Source organism: Sorex fumeus, unplaced genomic scaffold (genome assembly GCF_029834395.1).
Source record: "Sorex fumeus unplaced genomic scaffold, SorFum_2.1 ptg000010l, whole genome shotgun sequence".
NCBI lineage: Eukaryota > Metazoa > Chordata > Mammalia > Eulipotyphla > Soricidae > Sorex > Sorex fumeus.
This window is the reverse complement of record NW_026606067.1, coordinates 24,448,025-24,469,029: the sequence shown is the minus strand read 5'-3', so window position 1 is coordinate 24,469,029 and position 21,005 is coordinate 24,448,025. Positions and strand designations below refer to the sequence as shown.

Here is a 21,005-nt window from a genome sequence, read left to right as displayed (position 1 = left end):
GGCAGCTCGGTGGCCACCATCTTCCAGAGACTCAGGAACAAATCTTGGAACCCAGCAAGTTTTGGCAGGAGTCCCTCCAGATTTAAGTGTTAAAATTTCTGAATTTCAAAATTGCGTGGCCACTACCGCAGCTATGTGACATCATATGTTATTCTTAACCAGCAATAGAAAACAAATTGCCTACTGTTGCCTATTCAGCAGATCTGAGTGTTGGGGTCACCGTCACTGTCACTGTCCTCCCGTTGTTCATCGATTTGCTCGAGCAGGCCCAGTAACGTCTCCATTGTGACAATTATTACTGTGTTTGGCATATCGAATATGTCACGAGTAGCTTGCCAGGCTTTGCCGTGTGGGCGAGATACTCTCAGTAGTTTGCTGGGCTCTCCGAGAGGGGCGGAGGAATCAAACTCGGGTCAGCCATGTTGGCCGCTTGCAAGGAAAATGCCCTACTAGCTGTGCTATTGCTCCAGCACCCCAAATAATAATGGTGGGTCTGGTGTCAAAATACTAAATGTGATCAAAGTAGAGAGAGAGTAATGTGGAAATCATCTGCCCCACAGGTAGGGGGTGGGTGTGGGATGGGGGTATACTGGGGTTTGGGGGGTGGAGAATGGGGACTGGTGAAGGTATGGGTGTTTCATTGTATGATTGAGACTTAAACCTGAAAGCTTTGTAACCGCTCTCACGGTGATTCAATAAATAAAATTAAAAAATGAAAAAAAAAGGGATCCAGAAATCAGCAGTCTGAGGGGAGGTCAGTCCAGCAGCTTCCTCTTCCATCCTTTTGGCATAGTCTCAGAGGTTGTGAGTGAGTGTGTCGTGCTGGGAGTAAGTACCATTCATATCTTTCATGTAGGTCTTACTGGTAATGGACACAAGGACAGGACAGACGTTCATCTTAAAAGTAAGTACAGTTTGTGTTCTTAATGATGTAAACTTTTTTTCCCCAAACTCTGTTCTGAGAGAAGGCACCCAGGTGTCTCTGGTGAGGTTGTTCACTTCACCTACTGTCTGCCAGTCACAGCTGACACACAGGCTGCAGGGTGATGGTGAAAAGGAAGCGGGGAGTCCCGGCACAGCTCCACGTTGGCATGGTTTAGTCACGCACATGATTTGTGATATTCGTATATGGTCCCTGATGTTCACACGTGATCTGTGACAGTCACACACACGGTCTGTGAGGATTACCACAGGGTCTGTGAGATCACACACACTATCTATGACAGTCACACTCATGACGATCTGTGCCCATTACTAACACTGTCTGAGAGGATCATCATACACATGGTCTGTGAGGATCACCACTGTGATGGTCACAAGCATGGTGTGTGATAGTTACATTGTCTGTAACGGTCACGTCTGTAATGGTACATGCTGTCTGTGACGCTCACACATACTCTTATTTGAATCGTGACTGCAGCGCCTAAGAGCTGAATCTTGCCTCAGGCCTTTTGTAACCAATTTTTGCTCTAAATTCAATTTTAATTCTATTTATCACTAAATGAACAAGGAGAGAAAAATCCCGTTTTCTGATTTTGAGACTGAATTTGAAATGAATCGTGACGGCACCTCCTTTAAAAATACTCTCATTTAAGCACAGCCACAGCCTCTGGAGTTAATTAGTTCCCATTAGCCTAATATTTCTGTGCCTCTACTTGTCAGCATGGCAGTAAGTCACATGGACCCATCCTGAAACAAGTGTCTTTTTGGGAGGAGATTTGGCCTGACTTCTAGCTCGGGTGTAGCCCCAAGCTCATATGCCCATCTCCTGCGCTCCAGGAGAACCCTGAGGTTCCCAGTGTTGTCAGGGGCTCAGTCTGACTCCTTGTGCCGATCCTGCATCTCAGGAACTGGATGGTGTCTTGCCGGCCTGGGCAGCACTTTTGGGACCAGGAGCTGGAGGCAGGGGACCCGGGAAGAGCTCAGGGGCTTGGCTGGAGCCTTGCTGATGGGGACTCGACCCATGACATTGCAGCACGGTGGCATCTTCTGTGCCTGGCGGTATGCCAGGTGCTATCAGTAGGGCCCCTGGGACAGGGCAGAGAGTGGCAGCTGAGTGGGGGCTGGTCTGGTTGCTGGACCCCGAGCACAGCACGCTCCAGAGGCAGCTGGGGGCATGACTGACCTTCGTGTTTTCTCTCAGGGCCTGAGGAAGAGCAGCGCGGGCAGCGGAGGCAGAAGGACCATCATCCCCCGCCGTGTGCCCCACATGGTGCGTCTGCACAAGTACATTGTGTCCGACGAATCTGTGTTCCTGGTGCTGCAGCATGCTGAAGGTGTGTGTGGACTGACCTCTCCCCGGCGCTCAGCTTGGACCCGGAGCCCATGCCTGCGGGGGGCTTTTGTGTCTGCAGCGAATCGAGCACACCCCTGTCTTGCCTCCCACCCGTCATCCAAAGAGGATGGGTTCCTTCTTCCCATCTACCTGTGGGACCCCGGGGGCTGGTGTGGGCTCGGCGTTCCTGAGGGCCTTCTACCTCCGCCGGTACCTCTGACATGCAGCTCTGTGTCAGGCAGGGGTTTAGTCTTGTCTCTCGTTCATGCTAGATGACTCTGATGTTCACAGACTAAAATTAAAGGCATACCCTGAAGAATTAATTAATTCCCTCCTTTTTTAGAAGGACCTGGTATTTGCTTACCATTTGACACCGCCTAGTTATTCCGACGTGAGTTCTTACTAATACAGCATCAGCACTCCATAGGTGCAGAGAAACTCTCCTCTGCTTTCAGACTCTTCAGACTTCTCAGCTCATAGGAGAGGGAACAGGTGGGCCCCAAATGATATTTTGATTTGTTTTTGCCCTTTTCACATGTGGATTTAAGTGTATTTTATTTAGAGTCACAGTACAGCATTTAAATACAGATCACACATTGAGTACTACTTTTCAGGGTTTTAAGAGGTGTTCTTAAATTAGTAAAACATTATTTCGCACATTTCATGAAGGTGTTATTATTTTTACATCATTGAGAAAAAAAGAACGTGGGTGCTTTGCTAATAAGGCATAACCTGTGAATTCAGTGGATTTTCCTGGGAAAAGGTGCATTGTGGAATAGGTAACTCCTGCGAGATTTTGACGGGGGTGATAAACTATTGATATTTTTTATTGTGAAGTAGGCCGGGGCCCCATCAGATGGAGGGAGGCCTCCATATGCGATATTTAATAGGAAATTCAAAAGGGGCTGTGTGGTCTCTCAGGTATTAAGAGAGTTAATTGTGTGTGTGAATTGGATGACTAATTCACCTTTGTTCTGACATTATAGACGGCTTTTATCTGAGGATCCCAGTGCATTACAGACATTATTGAATTAGAGGTCGTGTCATCCGATCGCCAAATACAGCCACCTCTGGTGTGGAGCTGAGTGACTCGTGTAGTTATAATCCATAATAATTTGGAACAAGGTCAGCAGGATGGAAGTGATCACAGTCATGGTTCTGTGCCCAGGGTGGGTCTTTCTGTGGTGTTGTCTGGGCCCTTCAGCCCGAGACTGTCTCTGTCCAGGCAGCTTCTTCTTCTTTTTCCTCCTCCTCCTCCTCCTCCTCCTCCTCCAAACCAGACTCCGTTTCCTTCGTCGCGTTCCCGCTTTCTCTGCTGCACCCTGAAGCTGACAGTTCAGCTGATCTCATCTCACCTTCATTCTCAGAAAGCCCCTTGGGTCGAGAGAGGCAGATCCCAGCCTCCCAGGACTTCGGAGGGCCCACCCCATCCTCCCTTCTTCACTGCTGTCTGGGTCTGACACTGGAGCGGGAGGAGCATGTCGTGTCGGGATGGTTGGAGGCATCGGGGGTGGCAGAAGTAGGAGGCTCTGACTATTGAATTCTGGATTATTTCGTTGAGGTGGTGATAAGAGAGGAACTTATTTGACCCTTCAATTCAGATGTCTGTTGTTTAAGAGGATTTTACGATACAATAAAGTTTTCCTTGTATCTGGGGATGCTGGGGTGGGTGGGGGCACCAGAGCTATGGCTGGTGCTCAGGGAACCATGCATTGTTAGGGGTTGAACCCAGGGCCCCACACATGCCAGGCATCCCCCATATCCGGCCCAGCCCCCCCCCCCCCACACACACACACACTTGGTCCCTACATCTGACCCAGCACTCCATATCAGGCCCAGCACCCCTCCGCCCGGCCCCGCACCTCCATACCCGGCCCAGCATCCTGATGTCTGGCCCAGTACCCCGACATCAGGCCCAGCACCCAGACCAGGCCCAGCACCCCAAACAGGCACAGTACCCCATTACCCAGCTCAACATTGTCTGTCTGTACCTTCTCCCCAGGGCCAGATCCAGCTTTCCCAGTGTGGCCCCGACACTGTCCCAGGATCACCCACCTGGAGTCAGGGTGAGGGCCCGTGGCTGAAACATGTGGTACTTGGAATGAGGCCAGGCCGGTGGCTAACAAGACTCAAGGATGTTACTAAGAGGGAACCGTGTGTTTGGAGGTATAGACTTCATCACTTATTCAACTGCTCCCCAAGTTATTTAGTGGTTAGATTGTTCTCATACTTTTGCCCGTAGGTCTATGGGCGTTTTTGTCAGGGTCCAGGACTGCGTGGGTGCCCATGACTGGCCATGGAGCCAGTTTCCTAATTCATACTTTAAAGGAAACACAGTTTATCTTGTTCTGTTCGGGGCTACACCCAGTGGTGCTCAGGGCTTACTCCTGACTCTGTGCTCAAGGCTCACTCCTGGCAGGTTTGGGGGACCATGTGTGATTCCAGAGGATTGAACCCAGGTCAGATGCCCTCCCCGCTGTACTGTCACTCTGACCGCATTGTGTGGATGGTTTTATTTTGATAGAAGCTTGTTAAACAACAGTAGAGGAACCTTTCAGAACTTAATCTTGCTCAGTACCCATCATACACAACACTCACCGTACTCAGTACTCATGCTCAGTGCACACTGTGTTCAGCACCCATCGTAATCAGTGCTTATTCTGCTTGTACTCATCAGACTCAGTACTCACCATGCTCGGCCCCCTGTCATACTTCGTGCTCATTACACTTAGGGTTATATGTGAGAGGTTCAGTGCAGATGCATTCTGGGAAGAGAAGAGGGAGAGGTCTGAGTCCTGGGGTGATCCTGTCTTGTGCCGGGTATGGGGCACGTGGACAGAGGGCTCGGGGAAGTGATCCGTAGGTTACAGGCCCCAGGCCCAGAGGGAGGTTCCCTGGTGGCGGGCTGTATTGTTTGAGACTCAGGAAGGACATGGAATGTCAGCATGGCTTCAGCCTTGCTCCGTGGGACCTGGCCAAAGGAATCAGAAGAGGAAGACCGTGGCTGGGTTCCGTGGGCTCAGAAGCTTGTCTGATACAGGAAGCCCGGGAGAAAGGGTGACTGAGACATCCAGCCACGTGTCAGCGGGTCCTGGTGGAGAGGCTCTGGGGCTGAGGGGGATTGTCTGTAGTGGCCAGTGTTGCTCGGGTGGGCTGGTCAAGGGAGGAATGCAGCGTTTCTTAGCCCGTTCCTGGAGCTCTCTCTGCTGTCTCTGAAACTGCAGAGATGTCAGCTCTGCGGCCCATGCCCCCTGCCCTGCCCACGACTGGGAGGAAGACTCTGCCTCTCCTCAGAGAAAGCACTGCTGCTGTGTCATGGGCCATCCGGACGGTGCCGGGCAGTGGTGCTGGGGAGGTGTCCTGCTCGGTGCCATCACTCCCAGGGCATCAGGGGGGTCTGCTGGGCACAGTTCATCGTGGCCCGGTGTACTGTCTCCTCCAGAGCAGGTTAGGGATGTACCGCCTGTGGGCTGAAAAGGCTCGTGAAATAGTGCTCGACAGGACAGACACTTCTTGTAGGCTGCTGGCCTCCACTGATGGTGGAAATGTCCACATGGTCCCTGGCAGAACAAGGCTCCTTACCCCGCTTTAAAGGAGTTTTAAGACCAAAGAGAAGAAGATCGACTTTCAGACCTGTTTCCCTTGCTATATGATGCTGAATAATGAACGTGCAAAATCTCCTGAAAGGAGTCTTTGCGCAGGAGCGGGCCTCAGCACCTTAGTCTCCTCATAGGGAAAGTGCCACTTAGATCTTTGCTAAGTTTGCTTCTGTGGTGACTGGTTAAGATTTCTGGAGCCAACTCCACTTTCTTGCAGAACAATTGTAATCAGTTTAACTTTGGCAGTTGGTTAGTACCTGTTTTATAGTTTAAAGTATGTAATGATTCTAGTTAGGAAGAGAAATTGGTTTTTTAAATTAATTTATGTTGGGGGGTAGCACCCAGTGGTGCTGTGCTCAGGGCTTACTCCTGGCTCTGTGCTCAGGGGTCACGTCCAGTGGGCTCAGGGCACCATGTGTGGTATCAGGGATTGAACCTGGCTTGGCTGTGTGCAGGTGCCCTCCTGGGAGCTGGACTGATCACTCTAGCAGGTTTTTATTGGTCTTAACCAATAAAGGAAAACTAGGCTAAAGTTAACTACCCAAGAGTATTGCCGGCAAAGCATTGGTTTCTGTGACGTTGTTGGGATTTGGTTTCCATAGGTGTCTGGTACACATCAGAGCACAGACTTGGATGGCAGTGGCCTGCTTCATCCGTGATTGCCTGACTGCTTCATACCTGCCCCCAGCTCCTTTTCCCCAGTCCCCCCAACTGTTTTCACTTTGTATGGGGGAGGAAAAGTGGGACAGTCTGGCCTGGTCCCCCCCACTCCCCGCTGAGCCCCGAGGGCTCCCGCAGTCTGAGGAGCAGCGGCTTAGGCACTTCTGCAGGGACTAGTGCCTGTACTTGAAACAGTTTCTGCATAAACAGATGTTTCTGCTGCTCCATCACGGCCTTTAAAGCCAAATACTGAGCTGTGAGGTTACCTGTGAGGTTACCTGGTCGTATTTGTCAAGATTGATTTCCCCGCAGAGGGAGACAACTGCTGTCTTGTAAACGTGATTGACACCAGCCTTTCAGGTGGGTAGGGACGGAAGGTGTTGGGGCACAGTGCTTTTCCATCCTGCGTGAGAGAGTATGGCCTTGTCACCTTTGAGTGCTTTCTAGGAGACTTGGCTTCTGTCTAGTCACTGTCACTGTCCTCCTGTTGTTCATCGATTTGCTCGAGCGGGCCCAGTAATGTCTCCATTTTGAGACTTGCTGTTACTGTGTTTGGCATATTGAATACGTCACGAGGAGCTTGCCAGGTTTTGCCGTGCAGGTGAGATACTCTCGGTAGCCTGCCGGGCTCTCCAAGAGGGGCGGAGGAGTTGAACTTGGGTTGGGCTGGTTGGCCGTGTGCAAGGCAAATGCCCTACCCGCTGTAAGCTTATTTAAAGTCAAGCTTATTTACCAATAAGTAGTAATTTGGGATCTTAATAATTCTTTCATTCTCATACTTGCTTGCAGGTGGCAAACTCTGGTCGTATATCGGTAGATTTCTCAGCAGGAGCCCCGAGAATACCCTGGCGGCAGAGGCCGCAGGAGCACACAGCCTGAGGCAAGTCCCTGAACAGCTGCCCGTGTCCAGCCCTCAGGCCGCTGGGAGGCCCCTGGGAGCCTTGGCTCTGCCACTGCCACTGCGGACCAGCCTCCAGCCCAGCTCTCAAGAGGGGAGCCAACTGGACGAGGAGGAGGAGGAGGAGGAGGAGGAGGAGGAGGAGGAGGAGGAGCCCGAGGAGGAGGAGGACGGCCAAGCGAGCTCCCCCCGGTGGTCGGGGTCAGGCTCGAGTTCTGAGGAGGGCTGCACGTCCAGCTACTCCACGCTGTGCAAAGAGTACGGGCAGGAGAAGGTTGAGCCCGGGGCCCTGAGCGAGGAACCTCTGGGAAGGCCCGAGGATGGCCGGCCCACCCCACCTACTGCTGAGAGCCCGCCCCGGGCCTCGGTGTGCGGGCTCCGTCCTCCAGACAGCGACCTGGAAGTGGCCTCCTCAGCAGCCTCCCGGGGCAGCCCCCTGGACTTCTTCCGGATCGACAGCAAGGACAGCGCCAGTGACCTCCTGGGGCTGGAGTTGGCGGAGAGTCCTGGTTACCTGCCGTCCCCCGCCACACGCCCTGGTGGGCACGAGGTTGACTCTGTGCCTGTCATTTCTTTCAAAGACGCTGCATTGGACGCCAACCCTGCAGCTGAGGAGGGAAGGCCCGACCTCCTGGTCAATCTGCCGGCTGGACCGCAGGCAACCAGGGTGGAGGCCATGGGCCCTGCCCCCTGCTCGATGCCACCTCCGGGCCTGGGGGACAGCCGACTCCTGGAAGCCCCTGACGTACTGTGCCTTGGCCTCAGCCCCGAGCCCAGTGGAGAGTTCGAGGAATGGGCCGCCGAGGAGGGAGGTAACCCCTCCAGGCCCCAGTCCCAGTGGAGGACAGAGATCCCCCTGGCCATGGGGGGCGTCCTTGCTGGAACTGTTGATAGTGACCAGAAGCTCGGAGAGGAGGGTTCTGCACGGGGTCCCAGCGGTGCAGAAGGAAGTGGTGGTCAGGCCCCCAGCTGCCCAGCTGACCCTGCTGGACACCAGGCAGGCCCGGGCCCTTTCCAGGCAGAAGAGGTCCTGCTGTTTGCGGAGCACACGCCCGGCGACAAGGCCTTCGGAAGTCTGGGCCTGTCCCCACGAGGCCCGGAGACCGCGGCAGAGAGCTGGACAGCCCTGGCTGAAGATGGGGAGATACACCAGGTTTTTGAGGCCCTGGATAAGCAACTCGCCCTTCACGCCAGGTTCTCCATCCCGGAGGGCTGTGTGCAGCGCTGGGCAGCCGAGATGGTGGTGGCGCTCGATGCCTTGCACCGGGAAGGGATTGTGTGCCGCGATCTGAACCCAAACAACATCTTATTGAATGATAGAGGTCAGGAACTTTAGCAAATGCATTTCTTTTTATTCGCTGTTGCTTCCAATTAACTGAGTAGGCGTTTTATCTTGTAATTAGTATCTTCATTTCCTGTCTGGAGCTTCATTATCAGTGCAGCAAATTCACCCCCAGTAATAGCTTCTAGTACTTAATGATGCCATTATTCTTAATGATACTGTTTTTAGCTACAAAAGGAGTAATTACAGTTCACTTCTGCAGAAAATGGAAGAGAAAAATGTTTTGATTTCTCCTGTCGTTTTGTTTTTAGGACACATTCAGCTAACGTATTTCAGCAGGTGGAGCGAGGTTGAAGATCCCTGTGACAGCGACGCCGTGGAGAGGCTGTACTGCGCCCCAGGTCAGCGCACCCCTCACGCGTCCCGCTGGAGAGGGGGACTCTGGGCTGATGTGTGACCCGGATCCGAGCATTCCTTACAAGGTTCACCTGAAAGGGGGGCAGCGCTGGGCGGTCCTGTGTCCCGGGTCAGCGTACCCCCAACACTCTCGCCCCAACAGAAGCAAGTTCTTCTCTTGCAGTTTCTGGAGAGACAGGGCGCGTAGATCTCTCTGGCTTTCGGTGAAGAAAATGTGAGGATGGATCCTCTGGAATCCGTGGTTGTGTGTGTGTGCGTGTGTGCGTGTGAATGCGTGTGTGCACAGATAGGTGCCAGTGAGTGCCTATGTGTGCATATGTGCGAGAGTGAGTGCATGTGCTTATGCATGTGTACACACATGTGCATCTGGACATGTGCTCGAGTGCAAGTGAGTGCATGTGTGTGCCCTCGTGTCTGCCCATATGTGCATATGCATGTGTGTGCGCGCCTGTGTGTAGGTAATGGTGGAAGGAGACTGCTTTGCTTGGAATTGGTGCTTAGTTCTCTGTGGCTTTAGGGTCTTTCAAGCCCCTGAGCCTCCTTCCATGGGTGATTGGGTTGTTCCTGACTTAACACAGAATTCCGAAGGCAGAGTGACCCGCAGGGTGACCTGGGGCTTTGTGGTGAAACCTCCAGGAGTTCAGTGGCTGCTGACGAGCCCCTCCCAGAGTGGAGAAGGTGCGGCCAGCGCACCCTTCCTGCTTTCAGACAAGTAGTCTCTTGGCCAGGTGCTGGACACAAGGTCTTTTTCACTTCTCCTTCCCTTCACAGGAGGCTTTTTTTTTTGGGGGGGGGGGGGAGCCTTCAGTGCTTCTGCCATGAATGGGAAGGTCTCCGTGGGAATCCGTCCCACACCGGCCGGCGGGGCTGTTCTTGGATCATGCCTGTGCTCAGCTCTGCCTGCAGAGCCGGCCTATTCATCCCCCCGACCCTCACCCCTCACCGCTGACTTTCAGAGGGTTGCGGGCTGAGGATGTGGACCTGGCCTGCTCAGTTACTGGTCCGTGCCACATTTGATGCTTTTACTGGAGGCCTCTGTACTTTTGCTGCATAATGGGACGTGATTCTGATTATGTATTCAAGAGCTCTATTGCCTTCATTGATAAGAATTATTATTGTATTGGGCAGTTGCAAAAGATTTCAACTCATGAAGCAAATATCTTAAACTATTTCCTAAAAAAGGAAATTGAATTTCTTTTAGCACTTTTCTTTTTTTTTCCTACAAATATGATGGATTGCATTTCTTTCCAGGGTCAGTAGAGCTGGCCTGCATGTTTAGTTCTTCTTAAATAAAAAATCTTTTAGTGTTTTGAAAAAAAATAATTGGTGGTGGAGGGGGGCAGAGAGATAGTACAGCAGGGAGGGCGCTTGCCTCGCATGCGGCTGGCCTGGGTTCGATCCCCAGCACCCTACATGGTACCTTGAGTCCCGCCAGGAGTGATCTCTGAGCAGTCAGGTGGAAACACTGAGCACAGCTGGGTGTGGCCAAAAAAATGAAACCAAGCCGAAGCCTGACCAGTTGGATAGTTAATGGAATAACAAGAGTACCTTCACAGTGATTTCATTATGTTTATGTGTTTTTCATTTATTTTGATTTTGGTGCCTCTCCTGGCAGTGCTTAGGGCTCACTCCTGGACCTGTGCTCAGGGGTCACTCTTGGTGGGCACAGAGGGGCAGGGCCTCTCTGCTGTTTTTTTTTTTTTCGTAAAGTTTGATAAGAAATGACATTTTAGGTCTTAATGTATGTAAAGATTTGTCGATCATAATCAACTTGAAGGTCTTAGGATTATGGCTGAGTCTTGGAATTTCTGTAAATGAGACCTGCTAGGCCTTGATGTGTGGGCCTGGAGGGAGCTTCAGGGAAACTCGTGCCTGTGACTCCAGCTTACAGGGTCGCCACATCCCCAGTCCCTAGTCCAGCTGTCGGGCTCACACTCGGACCACCCACTCCCCTGGGTAGTCGGGAACCCCTTTCCATTAGCCTCCCTGAATGCAGTGACATACAGACCTCACACGAAAATCCCCTGTCCCAGGCATTATTGGATGGAGAGTGACCCCGTTTCTGGCTCCATGGTCACCGTGAGTGTCTTGCGTAGGGCGGTGCTTACCAGCTCTGGGGGCCATGCCTGGCCTTTCACATCTGCTTCCTTCCAGCTGGCTCCCACTGAAGCTCTATTCCCGAAACCTCACTTCTCCCAGCTGGCCAGGAGGTGGCGCTCGGCCATTGACGGATTTCTGCTGGCCCCTTCCTGGTGCCCTTCGCTGCAGGCACCTGAACAAAGCTTCAGCCCGAGCAGGCTTTGTCTGCGAGCTGGGAGAAATTCAAGCATCGAGACATACATTGGACGGTGTGGAAAGTCTCAGCCTTGCTGAGGCTGCTGAGTTCGTTCTAGCAACAGGATGAAACAATGCCAGTGGTAGCCTCAGCTGCAGTCTCATGAGTGAAGCTGCTTTGGGTCGCTTTGGGTCCTTGTGGGTCCAGGAGCCACACCGCTCACTCAGACTGACCTGCTTTTGCTTCCAGTGCAAGGGTTGGTGAAGCAAAATTTGTCAGCCCTTGTTGTCTCAAAACAGTGGCTTGGGGCTTGCTGATGAGAACATAGTAAGCCTCCTTCCCCTTCCTGGGAGACGGGACTGGCACCCTTGCCACCCTTCAGCACACAGAAGGTTGAGCTCCCCAACTCCAGCCTCCCCACCCCGGCCACTCCCGAGCATGGACAGCAGCTGCTGTTCAGCCAGAGTCCGACGTCACCAGACTGAGCTTGTTGGAAGGACGCGTGACCTCTTGCCCCCACGCCCTCCTGGGAATTCTTATCTGTTTGTCCTGAAAACATCACCCACTGCCTGTGCTTTGGGGTATCAGCCGCGGATCTTTCATCTTGTGGATGGTGTGCCTTTTATTTTTGAGAAAAATTCCAGTAACAGATTCGATTGACATGGGCAGAAACTTGGGCAAGTGCCAAGCCAGCAGGGGGCCATTATTCTACTCTATAAATAAGTTTAAAGAAGAAAAAACACACACAGGAACCTGTGAATCAACATGTTTTTGTCTAATTGAAGGGAAAGCAAGAAGATAAATTTTGAAATGCAAATGATCCCCTTCTGTTCTTTAAGTTTAGTTTCTGCCAACTTTGCGATCTTGGGTTCTGAAAAGTGACAGTCTTTTCAGTGACACCCCACGGACTCCCCACATCTTGACTTCCAGACCAGAGGAAGAAGTTTTTAAAAAAACTAACCCCCAGATTTTTAATTTCCTTTTCAAAAAATATATTAGAGGGAACAGTTCAGGCAGCAGAAAGACAAAAACAGTGGCGTTTTCTCTACCCGACATCTGTGGAGACGTGGCACACCCATCAATGGCTGCAGCTGCTGCCAGCCGGAGCCTGGGGAATACCAATGTGGGTCCCGGAGTCGGCACCCTGTGGGCCACGGGGTCACAGCAGGCTCCCAAGAAGGTTCGTCCTCAGCAGATGTGGGTCACAGGAACGGGCTCTTCACATGCTGGGAACTCAGACCAGCAGCTTGAGGACCGTGAGTGGACAGCAGCCCCAGAACATTCCCGTATTTCCCGGTCACCGTGACTGTTTTCATCATGAGACCCTGCAGAATCAAAAACCTGGAGCAAATTGGTGTTCTCCAGAAAATGTCCTTGTAGTCACCCTGGCCATTGTCCTGTTGTCATCCATACACACAGGGACGCACACGTCGAGGGTCCTAAGTGTCTTGTCTTCTGTTTCAGTGAGGACTATCAGAGTGAGTTTTCATTAATAGCATCCCAACTAAGAGGGAAAAATAGAAGTCAGGGAAGTAATTTTTCCTTTTACTAGTATTTTTTCCCCCTTAGACTTGACTCTCATCCATTAAAGCAGCGGCCAGCAAATAAGACCTGTAATATTAAGCATATGAAATGCAAAAGGCCACATCTGAAAGTTTAATATGCAATCTACATGAGTGCTTAAATTGTTTATGTGTTTGTTCTTATGCTAATCCAGTCACTTCAGCACCCGTTATCGTCTTCACAGGTTGAGACGATCCTTTCCTCCGTCCTTCACCTTCATTTTCCACCCCATTATGCGCTCTTACAAGTGCTTGAAATCTACATGGCTGTTTCTCATTGAATTCTTCTCAGGCTTGAGACTTTGTAAGTGAAAATGTGTGCAAATTGAAGAAGTCCAAAATGCATTTTAGCAAGTGCATCCCGTCTCCACGCTCCCAGATGTCAAATCACCCCTTTGCCTGCCTCTCTTCTGCGATTTCACACTTGGAAGCACCTCACAGCTGACAGCGAAAGTGAAACAGATACCGTGCTGTGGTCTCTGCAGAATTGTTTTCGAGCATAGTGCCCCATTGCGGCCCCTCACCTGCATTTCCTCTGGGGATGCTGCTGCTCCATTGCCATGCTCTGGGACAGTGCCGGGTCTGATGGCACTCTGGAATGGCTTCACGTTTGATGGTGCTCCTGATGGTGCTCCGTGGGACGGCCCCATCCCTGATGGTGCTTTGTGGGATGGTCCCATGCCTGATGGTGCTCCGTGGTACTGCCCCATGCCTGATGGTGCTTTGTGGGATGGCCCCATGCCTGATGGTGCTCCTTGGGATGGCCCCATGCCTGATGGTGCTCCATGGGACGGCCCCATGCCTGATGGTGCTCCGTGGGACGGCCCCATGCCTGATGGTGCTCTGTGGTACTGCCCCATGCCTGATGTAGCTTGGTGGGATGGCCCCATGCCTGATGGTGCTCCGTGGGATGGCCCCATACCTGATGGTGCTCCATGGGACGGCCCCATGCCTGATGGTGCTCCGTGGGATGGTCCCATGCCTGATGGTGCTCCTGATGGTGCCCTGTGGGATGGCTCCACATCTGATGGTGCTCCTGATGGTGCTCCATGGGACAGCCCCGTGTCTGATGGTGCTCCTGATGGTTCTTCGTGGGATGGTCTGGTGTCTGATGGTGCATCATGGGCCAGCTTTGTGTCTGATGATGAGGTATATGACTCAGGTGGCAGACAGTTGAAAACATCAGGAGGCAGCTGTCCATTTTAGGCCAAGGATATAGAGATGAAATTAGAGCTTCCAAGCTTCCTTTTGTGTCCGGCACCTGCCTGGGGTTCATCGCCTAGCATTTGACTGCCTAGGTCTTCATTCACCAGTGATAACTAAGAGATTTGCTGAGTACCAAGAAAACAAAGACAGTAAATCATCGGAGACCTTTCTTAACTAACATGTAGTCAGAATTCAAGTCCATCTTACTCAACAAGACTTGCTTCTTCCTTAATGATAATAATTGATTTCTCTTCTCACACCTGAGGGGCTAAAAGTGCCTTTCAAAAGCTTTACCACTGTGGGAAAAAAAAAAAAAAGTGCCTTTCATGTGGAGAACTAAGTAAATAGTTTTGCTCTTTTGTGGCGTTTGTACACAAAGTATCTAGTATTGAGACTGTTGTGTCACTGGGAAGGAGAAGCCAGGATGAGATTTAGAGCTGGCTGGGCTTAGGAAGCCAGGCGCCTCAGCCACAGGATTGGAGAGAGGCTGGGAACCCTGAGCTGGGCTCTGGGTGATGTCATGGAGCTTTCTAGGGCTGAAGGGTTGACTCAGAAAGTAGAGGGATGTAGATATGTGTTCTGAAATAGTGGTTGAGCCAGGAAATGCAGCTGTATCTCTTGATGTAGTCTCAGAAAGGACTCGCACCAGAGGAGAAAGAGCCAGGTGAGCGGGGGCTGTGGGAATCGTCTGGAGGGAGTGAGGTAGGTGGTTGATGTTTAAACTGAGTTTTTAACACGAGCTCTTTGTTTGCTCTGCCCGTGAGCAGCACCAACAGTAGCTCTCCTGAACACACTGGCTTCCCAGTCTTCTAGAATGGTCAGCAGGGGTCTGCCTATCACCATTAGTTCCGTTGTCCTAGCGTGGACTCTCTTTTTGGGGGGGTTCGGCAGCTGTTTGCTGCACAGAGGTGAGAATCTCGTCCAAGAGAAAATGCCCCCGTGTTTCCCGCATCCTGATGGGACTTAGGTGTGTTTCAGGGGCCCAGGATGAGGAGGGGCTTCTGAGCCTCTCTGGAATTTGGAACCTGGAATGTAGCCCCAGGCGGGGCATGCTCGCCTTTCCTTTGTGTCTATTGGGGTCACTCCATCAGGGACTGGCCCCTTGGTGGGGACCCCGGGAGCTGCACCTGGGGCTCTGGCACCTTTGTGGTGACACACCTCTCTCTCGGGAAGAACTGCTGATGAGATGAGTCCGGAGACTGTCTGTCACCCTGCCTGATCTGGGGTCTGGTGGTGGTGGTGGTGGTGGTGGTGGTGAGGTAACCCTACGCTTTTAGAATATAAAAGGAAGTTCATTCTAAAACTCATTTGTGGGGCTGGAGCAATAGCACAGCGGGGAGGGCGTTTGCCTTGCACGCGGCCGACCCCAGTTCGATTCCCAGCATCCCATATGGTCTCCTGAGCACTGCCAGGAGTGATTCCTGAGTGTAGAGCCAGGAGTAGCCCCCTGTGCATCGCCGGGTGTGACCCAAAAAGAAAAAAAAATAAAACCTCATTTGTTCTTAGTATTTTCCTTTATACTCGAGCGGGCCCAGTAACGTCTCCATTGGAGACTTTGTTGTTACTGTGTCTGGCATAGCGAATACTCTCGGTAGCTTGCCGGGCTCTCCGAGAGGGGCGGAGGAATCGAACTCGGGTCGGCCATGTTGGCTGCGTGCAAGGCAGACGCCCTACCCGCTGTGCTATCGCTCTCGGAGAGCCCGGCAAGCTACCGAGAGTATTCGATATGCCAGACACAGTAACAACAAAGTCTCCAATGGAGACGTTACTGGGCCCGCTCGAGCAAATCGACGATCAACGGGAGGGCCTTTACTTACTTACTTATTTTTCTTTATGATTTTGGACACTAGAGGTTTTCTCCTTTTCATTTTTATGTTTGGGGCCACACTCAGCAGTACTTGGGGGCTCTCCCTGGCCCTTTGCTCAGGAGTGACCCCCGGTGGTGCAGGGGGCCTGAGCTGAGCTGCTGCTGCCCTGAGCCCTGACGCGGGGTACGTGGTGCGCAACCACCCGGACCTGCAGCCTTGGTCCCCCTCAAGCAGCCTTGGTCTGGCAGCTCTTCGGCTTCCTGCTCCCTGCCCCGTGCTGAAGGGGGTTGTAAACTGCCCCTTCCTTCTGCTTTTCCCAGCGGGGGGCCAGGCTGAGTCCGGAGCTGCAGGGCCTCCTGGCCACCCGCACGCCGTCTGGAGCCGGGTCAGTCCTGATCTCCAGAACTTCCCCGGAGCGTTCCTTTTCTACATTGAGTTTATATGTACGTTAGACGTGTATGTTTGGTTTGGGGGCCACGCCTGGTGGTGCTCAGGACTGACTCCTGAATCTCTGCTCGAGTTTGTCCTGTGGGGCCGGGCTGGCTGCCGGCAAGCTCTGTGCTCCCCCCTGTGCTTTCTCCTTCTGATCGCACACTCCTGAGCACTCGCTCGGCGCAGACAGCCCCCGGGGACTCCTGCTGAGGGAGAGGTGCTCCTAGCGCACGGGCCTTTGCCTTCTGCTCCAGAGACTTCGCTTTGGTGACTTCCGAGTGGAGTTGGTCGTCCTCAGTGGGGACGTGGCGTGGTTGGCTCTCTCCTGCCTGAGATGCCTGAGAGCAGAGGGGCTGGTGCTGGCTGGCAGGGTCTTAGTGGTGGGCAGTTGTGCGTCTTGCAAACTCCTGAGACAGTGCTCCACGTGCTGGGCTAGGCCCAGGAGGCGGAATTATGCAGGTTGGGCTGGCATCCAGCCCCTGCAGCCCTGCAGGCCCCTGCCAGGTCCTTGTGCTCGACAGGGTTGGGGAACCCTGAGTCGTAAGCTGCCTGCTTCCTGTTTAGACCTCAGTGTTCCTGGGCCCCGAGCCCTGGTTCCAGGGCCCCAGGAGGCTAGCAAGCTCCACAGAGGGGCCCCGAACCCTACTCCAGCACCACTTGGGCCCTTGCCCTTCCTCCCCAGGCCATGCAGTCACCAGGTGACCTGCTCGCACCCGTGTTTCAGCAGCACCTAGCGTGCTTTTGCAGCTGGGGTTTTTCAGTCTGCCGGGAGGTGCTGGGCACGGAAGCTGGTGTTGGATGCTGGAGGTGCGTGGTGCAAGCTGGCCTGGCGGGAATCCTGGAGGGGCCGCCTGTGGGGCAGGGTGACGCAGACGGCAGAGCAGGGCGGGGGCTGCCCGCAGAGGTGGAGGCTGGGTTGATGGAGCGGCAGCCGACCGAGCTCACAGAAGGTCCGCTGAGCTGTCCCTCTTGTCACCGTTTAATTCCGTACATTGTTGGATTAGAAAAAAGCTCTGGTCTGTGTTTCTTTCTCTTTGCTCTTTAGCCATCAGCTGCGGTGGGAGACTAATGCTTGCCCCCGTGTGGGAAATCTTTACACACAGCAAGAGCTGGGGAGGGAAATCGACTCGAGTTTTGTCATTCTAGTCCCTTTCAATTAGCAACAGATGCTGCGGAGAAGAGGGGCTGTGTGGGGCCGTCCCGGTGCCCTGCTTCGCCCACGTGCCTGCTCGCTGCCTCCTGGGGCCTGCCTGGGCCGCGGTGCCAGCTCAGGGCTTGCTTTCGGCCCCTTCTCTGGCTTCCCTGGGGAGAGAGAGCCAGCGCCCTCCTGACAGTGAAGAGTAGCTTGAATGTTGTTTACTCTCTTTGCAGTGCAGGGGTTGGAGCTCAGGCCTCTCTCACACAAGGCGCACAAGCTCCTGGGCCAGCCGGACCTACAAGGAAATCTTAGTTCTTGGGGCTGGGTTGGGGGTGCTCACATGCCGGTCCCCGGCACCTCCTGACGGTCCCCCAGGCCCTTGCCAGGAGGAGCTGGGATGCTGCAGTACCCCACCCCAGGAGACCCTGTTGGACACTGAGAGAATGTGTGGGACTTGAGACAGTCCCGCTTGCTTCTCAGGCTGCATGTCCGTCGCTTTGGTCTTAAGGTCTCCGAGGGTGTGGTTTTGTGCTCTTTGTAATGTAGTAGAGAACTCTGACTCTGAAGACTGTCTTGTTTACTTACTGTCAGTTCTTTTCCAAAAGAGGGTCGAATTCTCAAATTCAGATTTTTAAAAAGTACTTATTTACCAGGATTTTCCCCTTCCAGGTGGTAGGGTTTGTGAGGGTTCATCTTACTGTTGGTGCTTGCGAGCCCGTGTCACTCCCACCACCGGAGGAAAAAGTCACTTTGGAAACAAAAGAAAACCCCATGGCAGCTGGCACTGATGCATTTGCTGCCTTTTCCCCCCAGAATGCATTCACTGCCGCCCATCCCTTTCTGGCTGGTGTGTGAGCCCGTGTAGCGCTGGCTGCTCTGCACACCGATGGCCAGGTCAGGTGCCTGGATACCCGGGTACTTGCTCTGGTACCTGTGGAAGAGTGCTCTCAGCTGTGCTGCTTGTTGGGTCCCTTTGCAGGCAGGACCATCTGGGAGAGTGTCGCGGGCACTGCCAGGAGCCGCTCCTGACAAAGATGGGCCGGGTTGCCCAGGCTCGTTGTCGGGGATGGCAGCACCCAGGGGAAGCAGAGGTGCCCAGAGGAGCCGCGTCCCATCACCGTCAGCAAGGGGAGACAGGATGAAAAGTGTGAATGAGGGTGGCAGTGCCTGGTCACAGCGCCATGGGGTTGTGGGGGGGGGGGTGGCAGGGCGGCGCCTGCACCCCGTGTGCTCTGAGTGACCTCACTTTGCATGGCTGATCAGACCCTCCCCTTGGCAGCCAGACGGTGTTTTGGGAGGCTTCCCACCTGGTGCTCTGGGCCCCTCGCAGCAGTCACTGGCCCTCTGGGCTGGCGGTCCAACACAGGGCCGGGGGCGGGGGCCCATAGTGCTGCTGGGACAGCCCTGGGGCCAGTCCTCGTGAGGGCGGCGCCCCAGCCACGGTGCTCACTGCTCGGCCTGGCTCCTGCGGCTGGTGCCTGCCAGAGCAAAGCCACAGTCAGGCAGAAAGAGCTTCTCTGGGGGGTTCAGTTCAAACAGAGGGTGGGTTGGGGAGCTGGGTGAGAGCTGTGAATGGGCTAAGACTTCTGGGAGAGCTGCAGGTTTTGAGTGAGAGAGACTCTGGAAAGCAGCTGTCGTGTGTGGCTGGTCCCAGGAGTTTCTGGGGGGCGAGGGGCGCGGGGGCAGTTGTTGGTGTAGGTGGAGCCTGTGTGGTCTGATGAGAGACACGGACCTGAGCTGTATGGGGCCTGGTGGCCCCTGGGTGTGAGTCAGGAGCAGCGCTACCCATGCTCGGCTGCTGCCTGCTCGGCTCCGTTTCTAGACCCTAGAGCACAGGCCGGTCAGCACTTGATGAGGATGCCTCTGGGCGTGACTAAGCTCCGGGCTGGGTGTCATCTCATCCCGGAGGGAGGCGTCTTCAGGAGTAGAAACGCCAGTGTAGAGCCAGTTCTCGGCTCCTGCTGCGAGCACGAGCACCGGGTTTCCTGGGCCTCTGGCCTGAGCAGGGCCAGCCCTCTGCCCATCTGGTGCCACATCAGGCAGGCAGGAGAACGTGGGTCCCTGCTTTCGGGGCATTGCGTCCAGCTGTCTGTCTGCCCTCGCACCTGCACGTGGCGAGTACGGTGAGATGGAATTCCCACCACCTGAGGCAGATCGGAGAGTTGCCGATTCCTCGCTGTCCTTTGCAGCGTGGACTTTAGGGCTAGCCCCGGGGCGTGGACGGGACACAGCTGGCCCCTGGCCCCGGGTGGATGCACAGTCCGAGAGGCCTGTGGCAGGGAGTGTGCTTTGACCTCTGCTGGGATGCATTGGGGTTCCTGGGGCTTGGTTCTCTGCGGGGTTCCAGTCAGTCATGCCGATTCCTTGCCCTCCTGCCACGGTCTGGGCTGGCCGGCCAGTGCCTGTTGTGTCATGCTGCGGTGCTTTGAGCCCAGTGGGAGGGTGGGGTGGGGTAGGAGAGGGCAGCTTCCCAGGCTCCAGCCCTGCTGCTTAAGAGATTGGAGCTGGGAGTGGGCGTGGGGGCTGGACAGGGCGTGACCAGGCCCACAGATGGCATGTCACTGAGGAAGGACTCTGGGTGTCAGGCAGGACTGAATATCTCAGCGCCTCAAGAGTTGGTGACGGGGAGCTGCTGGTGGGAACCCTGATACTAGGATAATATCCCCGCTCATGGGTTCTGACCAGTGCGTCTGCCAGCTGAGTGTGGGCTTGTTCTCCCAGACGCCACAGTGTCAGAGCTGTCTGTCCTGTGAGTGGCACTCTGTGTGTGTGTGTGTGTGTGTGTGTGTGTGTGTGTGCGCGCGCGCGCGCGTGCATGTGCACGTGCATGTGGTGATTCCTGATAGTATGAGAAGGAGGGGTCACCCCCAATATCACTGCTGGTGCTGCAGTGATTTTGGACAGGGCCCCTTTCTTGCCACTTCGCCCCAAGGGGGTAATCACTCCCAGCACTAGTGATGTTTGAAGCTCTGTAATCTGGAACATGATTCTGAAACAGAAGATGACCCCCAGCTGCAGTTGGCCGGACTTTCTCCAGTTGAAAAGTGGAGTGGAGTGCTGACTTGCTGACACGGAGCCCGTGCACCTTCAGGGATAGTGTCTTGAAGGTGTCCCTCCGTCAACTAAAGTTTAATGTATGACTGTGTCAAAAAAAAAAAAAATGCAAACCCAGGAGGTCACTGAAGGGCGAGTAACTTTCAGGCATTTTGAAAGCCGGAGGCCTCAGTATCTGCTCTGTCAGCATTGCCCAGGGCGCCGCACGCGCATGTTAATTCGGGTCTAATTGGCCTCCGGAATGTTAATATCAACCTTTTTTTGGTGTGTCTAGAGGTTGGAGCCATCACCGAGGAGACGGAGGCCTGTGACTGGTGGAGTCTGGGAGCCATGCTTTTCGAACTTCTCACAGGCAAGGTGAGAGGGAGCGAGAGAGATGCAGGCCCCCCCGCCCTGCAC

General features: G+C 53.9%; 1 protein-coding gene across 1 annotated transcript in view; it reads left to right on the top strand.

Annotated features, from left to right (window-relative positions):
• Window positions 1-21,005, top strand: part of RPS6KC1 (ribosomal protein S6 kinase C1) — a 101,937-nt gene that overhangs the window by 71,982 nt on the left and 8,950 nt on the right. The window contains exons 9-13 of the mRNA XM_056110806.1: window positions 857-904; window positions 2,144-2,276; window positions 7,324-8,754; window positions 9,026-9,115; window positions 20,881-20,963. Coding sequence (XP_055966781.1) covers window positions 857-904; window positions 2,144-2,276; window positions 7,324-8,754; window positions 9,026-9,115; window positions 20,881-20,963 — 1,785 coding nt within the window. The remainder of the gene's footprint in view (window positions 1-856; window positions 905-2,143; window positions 2,277-7,323; window positions 8,755-9,025; window positions 9,116-20,880; window positions 20,964-21,005) is intronic.